Source organism: Ricinus communis, chromosome 1 (assembly GCF_019578655.1).
Source record: "Ricinus communis isolate WT05 ecotype wild-type chromosome 1, ASM1957865v1, whole genome shotgun sequence".
NCBI classification, from domain to species: domain Eukaryota; kingdom Viridiplantae; phylum Streptophyta; class Magnoliopsida; order Malpighiales; family Euphorbiaceae; genus Ricinus; species Ricinus communis.
Window position 1 is genome coordinate 9,965,520 of NC_063256.1, and position 17,077 is coordinate 9,982,596.

At 31.7% G+C, this 17,077-nt stretch overlaps 3 protein-coding genes across 3 annotated transcripts; 1 reads left to right on the forward strand and 2 right to left on the reverse strand.

Moving 5' to 3' along the window:
- The first annotated feature begins 966 nt into the window (after nt 1-966).
- Nucleotides 967-5,340, forward strand: LOC8266307 (heterogeneous nuclear ribonucleoprotein Q). Its single transcript, XM_048374705.1, has 9 exons — nt 967-1,209; nt 2,157-2,602; nt 2,696-2,812; nt 2,894-3,034; nt 3,131-3,310; nt 3,545-3,746; nt 4,391-4,569; nt 4,660-4,745; nt 4,829-5,340. Exons 2-9 carry the CDS (start codon nt 2,192-2,194, stop codon nt 4,959-4,961), a joined length of 1,449 nt encoding a protein of 482 aa, XP_048230662.1. The 5' UTR covers nt 967-1,209; nt 2,157-2,191; the 3' UTR covers nt 4,962-5,340.
- An 873-nt stretch (nt 5,341-6,213) lies between these two features.
- LOC8266306 lies at nt 6,214-6,752 on the reverse strand. Its single transcript, XM_015725855.3, has one exon. It carries the CDS (start codon nt 6,723-6,725, stop codon nt 6,273-6,275), a length of 453 nt encoding a protein of 150 aa, XP_015581341.2. The 5' UTR covers nt 6,726-6,752; the 3' UTR covers nt 6,214-6,272.
- A 4,664-nt stretch (nt 6,753-11,416) lies between these two features.
- LOC8266305 (3-ketoacyl-CoA synthase 1) lies at nt 11,417-13,595 on the reverse strand. Its single transcript, XM_002529929.4, has one exon. The coding sequence runs from the start codon at nt 13,209-13,211 to the stop codon at nt 11,628-11,630; it is 1,584 nt and encodes a 527-aa protein (XP_002529975.1). The 5' UTR covers nt 13,212-13,595; the 3' UTR covers nt 11,417-11,627.
- Between the last annotated feature and the right edge of the window lie 3,482 nt (nt 13,596-17,077).

The window sequence follows — 17,077 nt, forward strand, 5'->3', positions numbered from 1 at the left end:
ATTAATTGATCAATTGAGCTCGGCTACATTTAATAATTTGAGATATTGAATTGAGAGATTTTACCTTCTTTTTTAGCATTGGAAGGAAATTGAGAATGTTAAATAGATGCTCCTTTGAAGAAAACAAAAATTGCTAGATTGATTCAGAGCCTTTACTGTTACTGTGATATAAAAAAATAAAAAAAGAAGACATGCATGCTATATGTATATATATATAATACATCCTTGTCACATGTTCCATAACCTAATGCTCACAGTATCAAAATGAAAAAGAGGATAGTGAAATGAAGAAGGTCCAAATTCACACCTTTTTTTTCCTTAATCAAAGCCCAAAAGATACGAGGAAGAATTTTGTTTCGCATTTTAAGTTAATTAATCACATTTAGAATTAACAAAAACAATCCTCATTATTATTATTATAACTAATTTTTTATTTAGTAATATAGAATAATTTAAGGCATATTTAACAGGACAATTGACGAACACGACAAGAGCAAAATGAGTCACCCCTCTCCAAACCTTTTTTCTTTAAAGAATCTTTAATTAATATTTTTCATATTTCAAATTTTACTTTATAAATTTCTTAAATTCTTTCTATTCACCCCTAAAAACTTCATAAACAGATTTTTTTTTACTAAACAAAGAAATAGGTCATTCTTTTTCATAAAAATGCAATTAAACTGTAACTTTGCAAGAATAAAATATGGGTTATTTTAAAAAAATAAAAAATATAATTAATAGAATATTTTTAAACTAGAGATTAATGTAAATAATGATCTATGTATTAATTCTTAGTCACATAGTCTATACAAAAGGAGTAATTTAATAAATCTGAAGTAGGACATATGCATGAACTTCCCAAATAAATATCAAATTTATTGAAATGAAATTTAGATTTTTGCTTATGAAAACGACTCCAAATTCCAAGGTGATACAGATATTTAACATAGGTAATCAGGTAACGTGGCATTCTCTAACATATTAGGGCTTGGACAAGCATAGACTCGGCCGTGGCAGATCGAAGCAGTTTCCTAAATAGGTTATTTTCAGGAAAGAAAGCAGCCATCTCTGGGTTCGTCGGATAACAGAAACACAGACCAACAACACAACCACCACCACCACAAGGCAAAGGTGAAACAAAAAAACAAAAACACACAACAAAGCAAATCTCAGTCACCACACCACAAAAACCTAAATAAACACTCACTGGTACGCCAAATTCTCACTCACTTATTATGCCTTTTAATTTCTCTTTTTTTGCCTTTCTGTTGCCCAAAAGGTTTATGCCTTTACACTTTGCCCTATTCGATGCTTTATTAATTTTATTTTAGAGCTCATTGCATTCCAAATCTGCTAAATTTTCAGTTTTTGTTTTAGGGTTTTGGGTTCAAAGCACCTGCTACATGATCCTTTTTATTTGTTTTAGATTTATCTGTCTCTCCTACATAGGGTTTGGGGATGATTCGTGCCTCCCCTTCACCCTTGCTGTCTTTTTAGATAACCCTTAATTAAGGGTCGAATCAGTTAGCGTTTGTGGGTATTGTTGCTGCTTTCGTTTTTGAATTCTGACTATTAAATTTTGGATTGGATTTTTTGCAATTACTGTCCGGCTTCTTTAGGGTTGAGCATCAAAATTCTGTCTTTGATCTAAAATATGAATATTTTTTCCCTTTTTACTATTGATTCTACCCTGCCCACTTGCAGCAATCTAGCTATTCCTCCTTTTTCTTGGAGTATTTGAAAGTGAATTAAAAGATAAAATTTGAAAACCTTATCTTACTTCACTCGAGTAAATCACTGGTATCACCGACAGCTTTCCACCTCTTCAATGGAAAATTTAGCTTTTGTATTTTTTCCTCTGTCAACCAGTTCGAGCAAGTGGAAATTAGTTAGTCCGTCCTCAAAGTATATATCATATTTGATGTATCACTATGGCAATGTTCTCATAGCTGCTGCTATTCTTAGCAGCTACAATTCTGTAGTTTCCCTGTTACTATCCGACCCATGGAGAGTTTTCAGACTCTAAGTTTCTTCCAGCGTTTTGTTCCTCTGTGCTATTTTCCTTCATCAGTTCTTGTGCATTTTGCACAGGTTCCATGCATTTTCCATAATGGTTAATGAAGCTTGCAGTTAATAGAGGGACCATTTAACTGCAGTTATTGGATGATAAGACTTGGGGCCTGAAACACATATGGCAGAGGGCACAGAAGTTGAGGAACGGGTTGATCTTGATGAGGAGGACAATTACATGGAAGAAATGGAAGATGACGTTGAAGATCAACTAGATGAGGATGGAGACGATGATGACGATAACGGAGATGCTAATGTTGAAGAAAATGCTGAAGAGGATGATGATGACTCAAAAACTGAGGGTAGCCAGGAAGACCAATCACCAGAAATAGCTAGAAAATGTACTAATTCAGAGCCTCTGGAAGATGATGAAAAGCCTACTGCTTCTGTCAATGAAGAGGAAAAAGAGAAGCATGCTCAACTTCTTTCCCTGCCTCCCCATGGTTCCGAAGTTTTCATCGGTGGGCTTCCAAAGGATGCATTAGAAGATGACTTGAGGGATCTTTGCGAGCCAATAGGCGATATTTTTGAGGTTATAACTGTTCTGATAGGTACTTGTGCTTTCTACAAACTTATTTTCTTGTTGTCATCACTAATGTGTATTTTATTTTAAATTATCTTCTAGATAAGGTTAATGAAAGATAAGGACACTGGTGAAAGCAAGGGCTTTGCTTTTGTTGCCTTTAGATCAAAGGAGGTTGCCCAGAAGGCCATTGAAGAGATTCACAGTAAGGAGTTCAAGGTAATTATCACTTGGGCAGCTTCACTACTTGCATAATTGTATTATTTTTGTTATGTTGAAAAGTATGTGTCATCACTGCAGGGGAAAACCTTAAGATGTTCGCTTTCTGAAACCAAGAACAGGTTGTTTGTTGGTAATGTTCCAAAGAACTGGACAGAGGATGAATTCAGAAAAGTTGTCGAGGAGGTTGGTCCTGGGGTGGATATCATTGAGCTAATACGGGTAGATTTTTGAATTGATATATAATTTTGCTTGATAATGAATAAATTGTATTATTTACTCACAATGCTGATGCTGTTCTATTCTGTTACATTCCAGGATCCTCAAAATCCATCACGTAATCGAGGTTTTGCATTTGTATTATATTACAACAATGCCTGTGCTGACTATTCAAGGCAGAAAATGTTAAATGCAAATTTTAAGCTGGAGGGAAATACCCCAACTGTTAGTTGGGCTGATCCGAAGGGCACACCTGATCAATCTGCTGCTGCTGCTCAGGTGAGTTATTAATTGAGCAATCTGAAGAAGCTGAGTTTTCAAAGTTGGAACTGTCAAGTTCTGTAACAGAGTGGCTAGCTCTATCAATCTTATTGATCTCTTTGGCATGCTTTTACAAAGCACATTTTAATCATTAATTTATAATAAGGTTATCCTTTCTTGTAGAAAGTATCATCCGGTCTGTTTGACTGATAACTTGAGCTTTTAATGTTTTCATTTTACTGTTGATGCCAGGTTAAGGCTCTTTATGTAAAGAATATACCTGAGAACACTAGCACTGAGCAGCTAAAGGAACTATTCCAGCGCCATGGGGAAGTCACAAAAGTTGTTATGCCACCTGGCAAAGCTGGCAAACGAGATTTTGGGTTCATTCATTATGCTGAAAGGTCAAGTGCATTGAAGGCAGTTAGAGACAATGAGAAATACCAAATTGATGGTAATTTTCTAAAACATCTATGTCAACACATCAATCCAACTTAAATTGAATCATCTGATATTGCCAAACTAACCTGTTTGTCAGATATCAGGATCGTATATTGTCCTAAAAAGTGTTAATTGAACTTCTATGGAAACGTCTTATGCCACTAAGCTAGTAGCCAGATTAATATTTTGTTATCATTTGTTTTACCTCTGAGTTAATTAATAGAATGATAGCTATCATTGTTTAAGTAAAAGCTGTTATTTGTTTGTTTCTCAAGAGGTATTACATCTTACCCCCTTTCATTCTCTAGGTTAGACCTTTCTAATATCTCATCGTTATTATGTTATAGCTGTGTTGTTAATTGGAGATGGTTTTTCAAGGAAAAATATGGATAAACCTCAGGAAACTCTAGAATGTAGTCAACTGCATACACCTTGCTGCCTTCTACTTCTAATGTTTTTTCCTTCATTAAATTTTATAGGAAATGCTGTTGTAAGTTTAATTATGGAATTAAAATCAACAGAGCAAAAATGAGGTGCCTTAATCTTATCAGGACTTCAAGCCTATATGTAGCTAATATGGTTTAGCCTTTGTTTTATCTGTTTCCTTTAATTAGTTAATGTTTTACTGAAACTTAGTACCACTGGACCTTAATATAGGCCAAGTCTTGGAGGTTGTCCTTGCCAAGCCTCAGACTGACAAAAAACCTGATGGGGTTTATCCTTACCCTGCCGCACTTCATCCAAGCCATGTTACACATCCTGCATATGGTGGGTTTGCTGGAAATCCATACAGCTCTTTAGGTGGTGGATTTGGTGTAGCATCTAGTTTTCAGCAGGTATTTTATTGACCTCTTTCAATCCTTCTGACTGCTGACACAGTGCCATAATAATAAAAATCTCTCTCTTGAACTTTCGTACATGAGCAGCCAGTTATATACGGAAGGGGTCCAATGCCAGCAGGGATGCATATGGTGCCAATGGTTCTACCAGATGGTCGAATTGGCTATGTTCTGTAAGCTTCTGTTTCAGTGTCTTGTTTCTTACTTTTTACCAAGGTTTCTTCAGCCATTGCCTTACTGTGTCGGGATTGTACAGTCAGCAACCTGGAGTACAGATGCCACAACCTCGACCCAGGAGAGTTGAGCGGAGCAATGGTTCAAGTGGACCTGGGCGGGCTGGAAGTAGTGGGGATGATGGCAATCGCAGCAGAAGATACCGACCCTATTAGTGGCTGAGGTGTAGATGCGTGTCCTAGCTTTTCCAGGGAATCGAGAGATGTAGTTCAATGACTTGTGGTAAACAAAATAACAGAGCCATCACAACCTACCTTTATTTTCCCCGGCCCCAAAGCTCAGAGAGTTTCAAAGAGAGAATATTTGAAAAAAAGAGGAAGAGAAAAGGATGTTAGAATAGGACTGTGAAGTATTTTGTGACTTTGATGTGGTAGGAGATGATTGACAGTAATTGACTCATACTGGTTTATTAATTGGCATGTCTTATCGCACGCAGCAGGAAATTTTATTTAAGAAAAAAAGGTAGCTTTTATTTTGTATCTGTACAAGCCACCATTCCCTATCCAAAGTGCAATTAATCTCTCTATTGTTTCATATGTTCCGCACACATTTAGTTTTAAATTTAGGGAGCAATTATTATTATTTTTTTATTTGTCAAAAAGATAGAAACTTCCACTGATCATAAAACAAGTTACGTTGCACAGGGTGAGCCATCCATAACAGTTGAACTGGGCTACTGTTATATCAAGATTCATGAAACAGGGCTTATGTCGCCAGCACATGGACTGCCCAATTACAGTCAAGAGGAACAAATGAAAACTCATCGAATGAAAACTCTTAAAAAGAGCAATGCAGCCATCATCAACTTGGACAGAATGATCGCTAACAACAGCCTCAATAATAACACCCTTGGCATCCCCCTCTCCATGATGATCGATGAGAAACCTTTCCTCAAAGCTAGCTGGCAAGCTTCTCTCATTCCCATAGCCTCTAAAACGCCTGGATTATCTGTGAACGGAACTTGAACGGCTGCATGGTTACTGTTTGATGCATGCACTCACCGTTTATATTGCCATCCCCGAGTGTTGATAAACTTTAGTTCTCATTAATATTTTTGCTGCCTCATGAGTAACTGTTTGTTTATGTTTTGTCTGTTGAACTATATAATAGCAATCGGTGGCTTGCCTTTTTCCCCTTTCAAGGCATGGAGCGTGTGTTCTTTCGGGACTTTGGCTTTGGCAGGGAGATGATGTTTTTAAAGTATTTCAGATTTATATTAATAAGCCTAACTTAAGCTTCCAAATCTAACCAATTAAAAAGGAAAACCTACATCATGAATTTCCAAGTACAACTTTGCAAGCTATTGACTTATGGAGGAAAAGACAATGCTGATAGCTTATGTGCATAGACATATCTGTGAAGTTGGATATCTTCTTGACAATAGAAAACAGATCAGAACTTTGCCAATTATAAGAAGGGGAGAAAAAGAAAAGGTTTAATTAATAAAGAAACAGAGAAAAGTATCATCATTTTGCACCAGACAGCTCATTAAGACGCTTCTCCAACCGGTCCAATCTAGGACCCCAGTCGCTCTTTATACACAAAGGCCTAACATTGCTATAATCAACAGCGTCCTTCTCCTTCTCCTTCTCCTTCTGGCCGCTTGCAGAGATTAACCCGTCTCTCTTTCTGTTCCTTTTAGAATTACTCGTTCTATTTTTCTCAGCAGCTGCTTTCTGCATAGCCCAAAGTACATCTATTCCGCTCAGCTGATTTGTTACTGCCCCTCTTTCCTTTTGCTTTTCTTCGTCCTGTTTTTGTAATTTTTGCCGCTGCTTTTTATTAGTGGAAGTATAGCGGTGGCTAGATGGCTGAGAATTGGCTGAGATGCCCAAGAAAACGGGTGGTTGTTTTTGAATGAAAGAACATTGAAGTCTATGTGGAAGAGGGATCACCGCCCACATTTTTTTGCCTAACATTCTTTTTCTCAATGTCCATGTATTTAACATCCTTCACATATTGGGTTTGGGCCTATGTTTTCTTGTCAGAAATTCAGACCTCTCAAATAATTGGATATTTTGTTTTCAACTATCAAAATTAAAAAAAAAAAAAAAAAACAAAAATAAGAGAAATACTGAAAATAGCTATTATTTTCACCTAATCGGAAGGTGAAATTATTCTAAAATTGGGATCATTATTCAAAATTTTACCAGCTAGAAAGCTGCTTTGTTTCAAACAAAGTAGGATTACTTTGTTTTATTGACTCTTAAATGAATTTAATTGCATCAACAGTTTTATGAAAATTACTAGAGAAAAAGTACAGTTTTTGTAATTATGAAAAATTATTTTTTGATAAAACATGAAAATATTTTTTAGTTATTTAAAGAAAATGACCAATTTTGCATAAATCAACAACTTATGAAAAAATTGGTAAGTTAGTGAAGAATAATATAATTTTCTATAATTATGAAAAATTACTATGTTGTGAAAAATGAAAATCTGTTTATGTAATTACTAAATAGTTATACATAAATCAATAATTTATAGAAAAGTTACCGCGTTAATGAAAAAGAATATAATTTCTTTTAATTGCGAGATAATTGATATCTTGTAGAAAATATAAATTAAAATAATCTTTTTGTAAAGTTTTTAGATATGTGGGTTTCTTAAATACAATCCAAGGAATTTTAAAATTTTCTTTTAGATTTTTTTCACAAAAGTACGAGAAATGGGATGTATAATCTTATTTTTATGATTAAATTTTTATGTTTTTAAAAAATTATTTATACGATTTTTTTGAAACTGCATTATAATATTTTTTTGATATTTTATTAAAATTCCTTAAGTATATTTATTACCGTTAAATTATTTTTTTTAATTATATAAATATATGTACTTATATTTTAAATTGTGTTTTAGTATTTTTAATATATTATAGTATATTTTTTGAAACATAAATTTTTGTGTCATTAAAACATGGTAATTTCTATAAAAAAGATATGTAATATTATTTTATTTTACTGATTTTAAATAATCCAAGTTAAAATAATACTCTTTTGCTATTTTATAGGTATACATTTTAGAATTTTTTTTAGATAGAATTCTGAAATAAAATCTATAATAATAATGTTAAAATTATAAATTTTTGATATTTTTTAAGTATATTTTTAGTATTTTTTTCTGATGAAATTTTAAAAATTTTAAAAAATAAAAAGAATTAAATTCATAATATTATAGATTAAAAATAATTTCTTTTAGATATTTTTAAGTATATTTTTAATATCTTTTTTTCTGATAAAATTTCTTAAAAAAATCGTATAAATAAAAATTTAAAGAAATTATAAAATAATAATTTTGTGACCATTAATTTTTTTAAAAAAAATAGTAATGCATTGTGAAATTTCTTCTTATCTTTTTTATCTAGTAATCTGTAATTATAGATCAGTATGTAATTATGATATTTTAAAAACTCTTAATTGTATATAATTATGATATTTTAAAAACTTTTAATCACATATTTTTCTATTGATCTTACAAAAGAGATTCAGTTATTTTGTTTTACAAGCAAGTTGACCATAAAATTGGCCAGAGAATATTGAAAAGAAAAGCTCACAAGCTTAGATAGAGAGACTAGCTTGTTAATCCAACAAGTTGTCAATCATCCACATAAAATTTAATCTGATGTATATAAATACTGCATTAACTTTTATCGTATAGAAGGAGTAATTGTAACCTCTTTTTTTTTTTTTTTAATTCTAAAATATGAAAAGTCAACATATAAATTCTCTTAAATTTAAATTTTTGAGAAAAAGGAGAAAAATAGTTCAGAAATAGGATGGAAAAAGTTGGGTAGTTGTACTATTAGACTTGATTTCAATTGGTTCCATCAATCAATATATTAACCCATTCAGTTTTTATGTCAACAGTATTACAAAATTGATGTATAAAAAGTACTATTAAATATATATATATCCACATAATCAATTTTAGTTATCACCCATCTGGCTGGATACACATAAACTCATCATTCACAGTCACTATCACTTAAATGATATTGTATTTCTAATGTGCAATTCACGCTTTTACTCTCACCTTCTCCCCTTACCCTTTCCACCCCCACACCCTAATCTCTTTTGCTTTTTACCACTCTCGCCCTATGATAGATTCCCCTTATGGCTAAGTTTTTTGTCGAACCCCTGCCCTCAGCTTCCTCCACCCCATGCTTAGGCTTCGGATTATCTTTGGTGTAAGAGTAGGCACGACTCGCTTATCGGGCTTTCCACATACCAAATCAGATATTGGGTCACCTGGCTGAACGGAATATATATTAGGAGGAACTGACTCGCGTTGTGACTTAGTGATTTTTCAACTAGGTCCTAGTTCAACAATGATTGGAAGGTTTTTAGATGAAATAAAGGAGGCAGTGGTTCTGCAGAAACGAAATTAGGCTTGCCAGGTGTCTTTCGACTGAAACTGAGGTGATTGGGAGTGGAGCCCACGACCTTGGCCTCCATTTCCGGAGGAAGAGAGGAGAAAAAAAAAGGTTGTTTGGTAAGGTAAAATCAAGATAAACTATGACTATCATAGTTCATATCTATGTTGGAAAAATAGTGAAACACATACACAAAAGTAATAGTATTTGCCAACACTTAGTTTTACTCACGTTAGCACCGTTGCTTCTTAATCAGCTTAATCTTAATTTTTTTCATTCAATCCTCTACAATTTTAATATTTTATAAACAATAATAAACTTTTCATATTTTTACAAATTATGCTCTTCTTTTCGTGTACTAGTTACGAAAGATAAATAATTTTACAAAAAAATAATTACTTTTCCGAAATAGAATTATTTAAAAAAATTATAAATTATATTTTCTATAATTACGAAATATATTTCTAAATTATGAAAAATGATAATCATTTTAAATTTTTTTTACAAACTAAACTATTTTCTCATAAGTGTTACTAGCTCCAAAAAAAGAATATTATAAAATATTAATTATTTTTTTAAAATTTAATAATTTAGAAAAAATAAAAAATTTATGAAAAATACTAAATCTTTACGTAATTGCGAGAATATATTATTAAATTATAAAAAATAACAATCTTTTTAATATATTTTTTTAATTTATACTAATTTTTTATAAGTGTTACTAGTTGCAAGAAAATGAATGATATTACAAAAAAATGATTACTTTTGTAAAATTTAATGATTTACAAAAAGATTGACAAACTTATAAAAAATATTAAAATTTTTATAATCGCAAAATAAATATATTGCTAAATTACGAAAAATAAAAATCATCTTCATATTCTTACACAAATTAAACTAATTTTTTTTAAGTGTTACTAGGTACCAAAATTAATGATATTATGATAATATGGTTATTTTCTGAAATTTAATAATTTTTGAAAGAAATTATAAATTAATAAAAATTACAAAATCTTTTCATAATCGCTAAATATATTATTAGATTATAAAAAATAAAAATATTTTAATATTTTTATAAGTGTTATTAGTTGCTAAAAATGAATGATAATATGAAAAAATTATTGCTTTTGTGGTATTAAATGATTTACGAGAAAATTATAAAATATATTGCTAAATTATAAAAAATGATAATTATTTTTATATTTTTTCATAAATTAAATTAATTTTTCATAAGTATTACTAGCTGTAAGAAAATAAATGATATTATAAAAAATAATTATTTTTATACGAAATTTAATAATTTATATAAAAATAAAAAATTTACAAAAAATACTAAATCTTTTTATAATCACAAGATATATTATTAAAATATAAAAAATGGTAATTTTCATCGTATCTTTTTAAATTATATTTATTTTTTGTTAGTAAAATTAGTTGCGAAAAATAAATTATATTACGAAAAAATAATAATTTTTATGAAATTTAATGATTTATAAAAAATTGATAAATTTACAAAAAATATTAAATTTTTTCATAATTATGAAATTATATAAATAAAAATTAGTTGTCATTATCTTATTATGGATTAAAATAAAGTATTTGAAACAAACTAACTATAGAATTTTTTTAAAATAAAAATATTAAAACGAGTTAAATGATGGACCAATTAAAATAAAGTCGAGAAATAGAATACGAGTACCATTGAAAGAGTGTTATGCGGTCCGGGAGGCTCTGGATAAATTGTAGATGTATGTAAATAAATGAGTTATGCAGCGTCTTAATTATAAGCCACTTGGCCAGGTAAGTGAGGCATTAATAAGTCGAGAGAAATCAAAGGCCAATATTCACTGTAGCTACATGTATATGTTTGGAGGCCGGGACCTCCACATGGCACATGCACCCATAATCAACAAATTCCTCTCGGTTCTGCCGTTATATATGCATCTACTTCAAATCTGTTGGTACGTTTGTGACTGCAGTCTGCATTCAATTTAGCATCAGATATGTACCCTACAACACACACAGAATTGTATGTACTGCCCTCTAAATCATTTCAGACGTACTATTGATATGATTATGATTTGAATTTTGATGTACACTACTGGAGGCTATTTGTTTTAACTCAATTTTATCATAATGTTAATAAAATAATTATATTCTTCTAAGATGAAAGGAGTAAAATCCAATTGTAGTTTATGTGTTCTCAATTATATTCAAGTACCATAACCATAATTATAATTATAATTCAAGATAGTTATGAAATTCTATCACTTTGTGACAACAAGGGTGGAATCGGTGTTAATACAAAAGGGCTCACGCTGAGTGATTTAAAAAGAACAGAAGGGACTACGACCGGCATCCATGACACCGGTTCAGGTTATGGCCTGTCAAAGTCCTGTAATACAATGCCCACCAGGGCTACTAGATTGAAAAAAATTCAACAACTTAATCAAGCTACAGGAACCTTTACCGGATACCTGTCAATGGAATCAGCCCATGGATTGCTCCTTGATTCCCCACAAGGAATGGCCCTTAGCGCTTTCCAAACTGCACTATTGCACTTGAACCCTGAGCCGAATGCAATTTGCCACACTCTATCCCCTCTTGATACCCTACCTTTAGCTTCTGTGTAAGACAATTCATACCAAAGCGAGCTACTTGAAGTGTTGCCAAACCTATGCAAAGTCATTCTTGATGGTTCCATATGCCAGTCACTGAGTTGCAAATTCTTTTGCAACTCATCGAGAACAGCTCTACCACCAGCATGTATACAGAAATGCTCAAAAGCAAGCTTGAAATCGGGAATATAAGGCTTTATTTTTGCTTTCAAGAGCTTTCTTCTAACAAGAGTGACAAAAAACATAAATTGCTCACTTAAAGGTAGTACCAAAGGACCTAATGTAGTAATGTTCGTCTTTAATGCATCTCCAGCAACTGCCATTAATTCACGGGCTAATGAAACTCCAACGGTACCTTTATCATCCTCTCTTTGGTAAACACATCGATAGTGTTTGTCATCTGCTCCTTTGTGGGTGCGAACTGTGTGGACTAATTGGTACTTAGACAGACCTTTATCACGTGCCTTGTTCGAAAGGAGAACAGCAGCACCGCCCATTCTGAATAAGCAATTAGGCAGCAACATTGACTTATCCTCACCAAAATACCAATTGAGAGTTATGTTTTCTGTGCTCACGACAACTGCATAAGAGTTTGGATTTGCTTTGAGAAGATCGTTAGCTAAGTCAATAGATATAAGTCCTGCACTGCATCCCATTCCACCGAGATTGTAACTTTTGATATCTGTTCTAAGCTTGTAATGGTTGACTATCATTGAGGAAAGTGAAGGAGTCGGGTTAAACAAGCTGCAGTTGACGATGAGAATATCAATATCTCTTGGTTTAACTCCTGTTTTGTCAAAAAGTGAGTCTAATGCTCCGAACATGACTGACTCCGCTTCTTTCCTGGCTTCCTCCATGCACAAATTCGGTGGTTTAGATGTTACTCCTGCTGGGAAATACGTCTCATCACCTAATCCTGACCGCATCGATATTTTTCGCTGGAATTGAACTATCTCATCTTTAAACCACCCGCCTTCTTCTGTCATTTGAATGAACGACTCCATCGACATCTTGCGTTCATTTTCTGGTTTGTAACAAGCAAAGTCGACCAAATATATCGCTCTGGACCGCATTGCCCAGTAGGCTCCCAGAAGGACTAGCAACAAAGCAGAACCGGCCAGTCTAGTGGCCGCGTCGATCTCATGGAGGGATCTTTTCTTCCACAACGCGTACACCAGGTCTGGTTCAAGACCAGTGATTTGAACAAGTGTAGAAATGGACAACGGAAGGATTATGAAAAACAAGAGTATAGTAGCAGGATTGCATGAATACCCATAACCTAATTTTACGTACTTGAGCTTCACGGACTGTAGAAAGTCCGGCAAACGCTGCCGGATTTTGATAACGGCAGAGGAAGAATCTTTGAAAGCCATTTCAGCCGTCAATCTTTCCTTATCCATATCTATACTATCCATTGTGTATGTGCAGAGGCGCCGGTTAGCAAAAGGTTGGTATATATGTGTGTATGGGCTTTTTCTTTTAGGTGGCTAGTATGAGAAAAACAGAAGGAGCGTATTCTTAATTTATAAAGAAAAAAAGTGAGTCTAAAAGAAGCTGAACAACATTACCATCCTAATAGAATAAGAAAGCTAAAAAGAAAAAAAAAAAATTTGAAAAGTTAGCCCCTACGCGTAAAAACAGTTCACAGTTGGTTGGTATAAGATTTAGACCCTGAAGAATGGGGAAGCTACCACTCTAAATGGGTTTCTTTCGTTATGTATTGTATATTATTATCTGCAAGAAAGCTGGATTCATTGTCTTTAATTTATGGCGAGTAGTTCCAAGTGAAGGTGGATAGCTCAACCACCATGAGACTCAGAATATACAACCTGAGCCAAGAACATTTCTTTCTTTTCTTTAAACTATTTCTTTTTGGTAGAAAAAAGGAGAGATTTTTTAAATATTAGCTCATAATTAATAATAAGAAGATACAGATAAAAGAAAAGGAAAGGCGGTTAACTGTTGTGTTTGATGGAGGCAGGGCAGTTAACCTATTGGGCCATGTGAGAATGTGAGGTTTCTTCCAAGTTTCAAGCAAGATTATTTACTGAGATTATATCTTTTTCTCATTGTTTTTACAATTCTTCATATGTATCTTCTTGGCTGTATGCTCAAAAACAAACATTGTTCACAGTAATGGCCATGGGACCAGGTGCATCACTCTTATGGACCATCTTTCTCCCACATGCCGGAGCGAGAAATGAAAAATCTGAGGATCTAAAAGGGTAATTAAGGAAAGACATGGAAGGCCGGTGGATTTAGGTGACTAGCCATGCATCAACAATAAATGAAGGATGGTCAAACAAGGTAACCCCTTTAAGGCGCTAACCTAAACGCTCTTTGCCAGAGGACATTTTTCTGGCAATTTCGCCATGTGTTTCAAAATTATACTTAACAAAGGTTCGTAGTATTACCTTAACAGTGAAAATTTAAAAGAATCAAACTAAATCAAGGAATTTTCTCCTTTTTCTCTTTTATGTTCTCTAATTATAACTTTAATTTTTACTAACTATGATATCATGATATACGTACTGAAAGACATCAATCTAAAACTTCTATCTGAATCTACACTGTCAATTATCTAAACATGCAAGCTCTGCAATTGCCAGCATCTTTGACGATGATAGAATTATGTTCATAATCATAGAATATCTAATAAGAGAAGGTTTAGGTTGAAGTGTACATATATATATGTGTGTGTGTGTGTGTTAAATACCATCATAATTTTAAAACAAAAATTATTTTGATAAATCTTTTTTCTTTAAAAAAAAAAGAAGAATAAGAAAGTTTCCTTGCCAAGTTAGAACATCGTCATTGTCAAAACTCAAAAACCTTCAAGATAAAAAGGCAAAGTGTTTTATAGTCTAGCGATATTGGGAATGCATTGAAATGGAAATAGATCCAGAATCATTCACCGTCAATATTTTGCCTACTTTATTAAGGAAAAGACTAACAAAACTTGGATAGTATAGAATCCTCAAGCAGACTAACTTTGCCCATTTATTTTCTTCTTTCTTTTAATTATATGATACATAGACGCCCATTCATTTTTTCAGATTATGTTTCACACGGAACATCCTTTCTTTTTTAAAATAAGAAAGCTTTTCTCTTTTATGGATAATGTATTCCCCCAATAAGAACGGAGTATATTCTACAAACTAAAACTTTCCCATTATTAGTAGACAATAATAAATGGTTATTGGTGTACAACACTTCTAAATGAGAGGGAGAGGGAAAATAGACACGCACCCATCTCTTGCATATCTTCGATCTAGGCTGAGAAGATTAAACTTTTCGAGGAAATGGGAAATGTTTGATCAAAAAACAAGGAAATTATAGCAACATATATATACATACATACTAATAATATTCATTATCCACATAAATTATTATTATAAAAATTATTTAATAAGTTAATATATATTATAATATTAAATAGTAAATAGTAAATAATCATATTGATGAAGTATTATAATATGAATTAATATTGCCAATAAATTAAAATCTAAAGTATCATATCTTTTTTTATGATTTTCTTTTAATTTTTATAAAAATTTGTATTGAAATATTTGAACTCTATTATAGGTATATGTATAGCTATATAGTAATTTATCAATTTTTAATAGGATTAAAATGTATATAAAATTATTATAGGATTAGGATTGAATTAGATTAATTCTATTAGGATTAGTGGATTAATCAATTATTAATTCTATTAGCATTAGGAGATTAATTACTAATTATTCTATTAGGATTAGAAAGTTAAATTAATTATATATAGAATTATGATAAGTTTAGCAAGGAGATTTTATTCGGTTTAAAAGTTCTCCCTCCCCCTTCGTGCCTTTTGATGTGTTTAAGTTAGTACTTGCAAGTGCACAATCGTTCCTATAGTAAGGGTAAGTTCACCACGAGGTCGATATCTCAAGGAACTGTGAGGCTACTTATTATAAAGCCTAATTATCAACACAAAACAATAAAAGTAAATCTAAACACTCTAAACTAATGTTTTTGAGAAAATAATATTCATAAAGTAAATTAAATAAATTATAAAGTAAAATATGCAATGATATAATGTATGAAAACTATATGCTAAATACAGTATTTAGCCTAGCCATTTACTTAGTAATCTCATTATTTACTTTAAGCCTACATATAATGAATGAAAAGGTGATGTGTCTTTTCCTTTAATTATTCAAGCTAATGATGCAACTAAAGTTTTTTATACCTATATAGATTGAAGCAAAGTTGGTGCCTCTGATACATTCAACATAAATATGTTCATAACAATTACTATTCCTGAATTAATATGATGGTTAACTAACAATAATAACTGAAACTAATAAAGATATGAAAGTGAGGAAATCATTCATTAAATAAATAAATAACAAGATTCATACAAGAGTAAAAGGCTAAACTAAATATATTTAACCCAATGATCATGGTATTAAATAGAAAGCATAAAAACAAGAAAATAAAAGCTCCCTCTAGATCCAGAATTTCTTCAAGTATGAAGATGATTGGTCCTTACTCTCAACTTCTTGAAAAGCTACTTAGATCTTAAAAAGAATAAAAACTAAACTAAAGTATTTATGAAAGAACTGCAGAGAATTGTAAAAAAAATAATGGTCGATAGATGCAGAAAGCATATAGGATAAAGCACTCCTCTCTATTTTAGGATCAGATTTGTAAAAATATATATAGAGAAAAGTGCTAATCTAAATAAGTTTCCTTAAAGATAAGTATACCTAATATAAGTCTATCTAATAGATAAGACTAAATGTGTCATTATCGGCACCAAATACTATCTCATAAATAACTCTTAATATAAATTATAATTATTATAAAATAACTAAAATGCCCCCCATTGGATCTTATAATTTTCTGTCAGGCCTTGCAAAATCGTAGTTCATACATCTTAATTTTGGATCTTGACACTAACATGTCCAATTAAGCTCCTTTTTGAGTATTTTTCTCCATAATTTTTTCTCTTGGCTAATATTACCTGAAAACAGACAATTAAATTTAAGTGAAGTATAAATACTTATTTTCACTGTATTAAAGCTCTAAAATACTCTAAATATCTATATATAATTTAGACTTATCACTTTTATATACATATATACAGGTTGTAAATTTCTTTCTCTTCATAAGAATTTTTTTAAGATTTTTAAGTTATTTTTTGAATTGTGATGAGTTTAAAAATTTATATGAGAAAAAACTACTAAAAAATAATTATATGAATATTAAAAATGTACATTAATTATTATAAAGAAAGAGG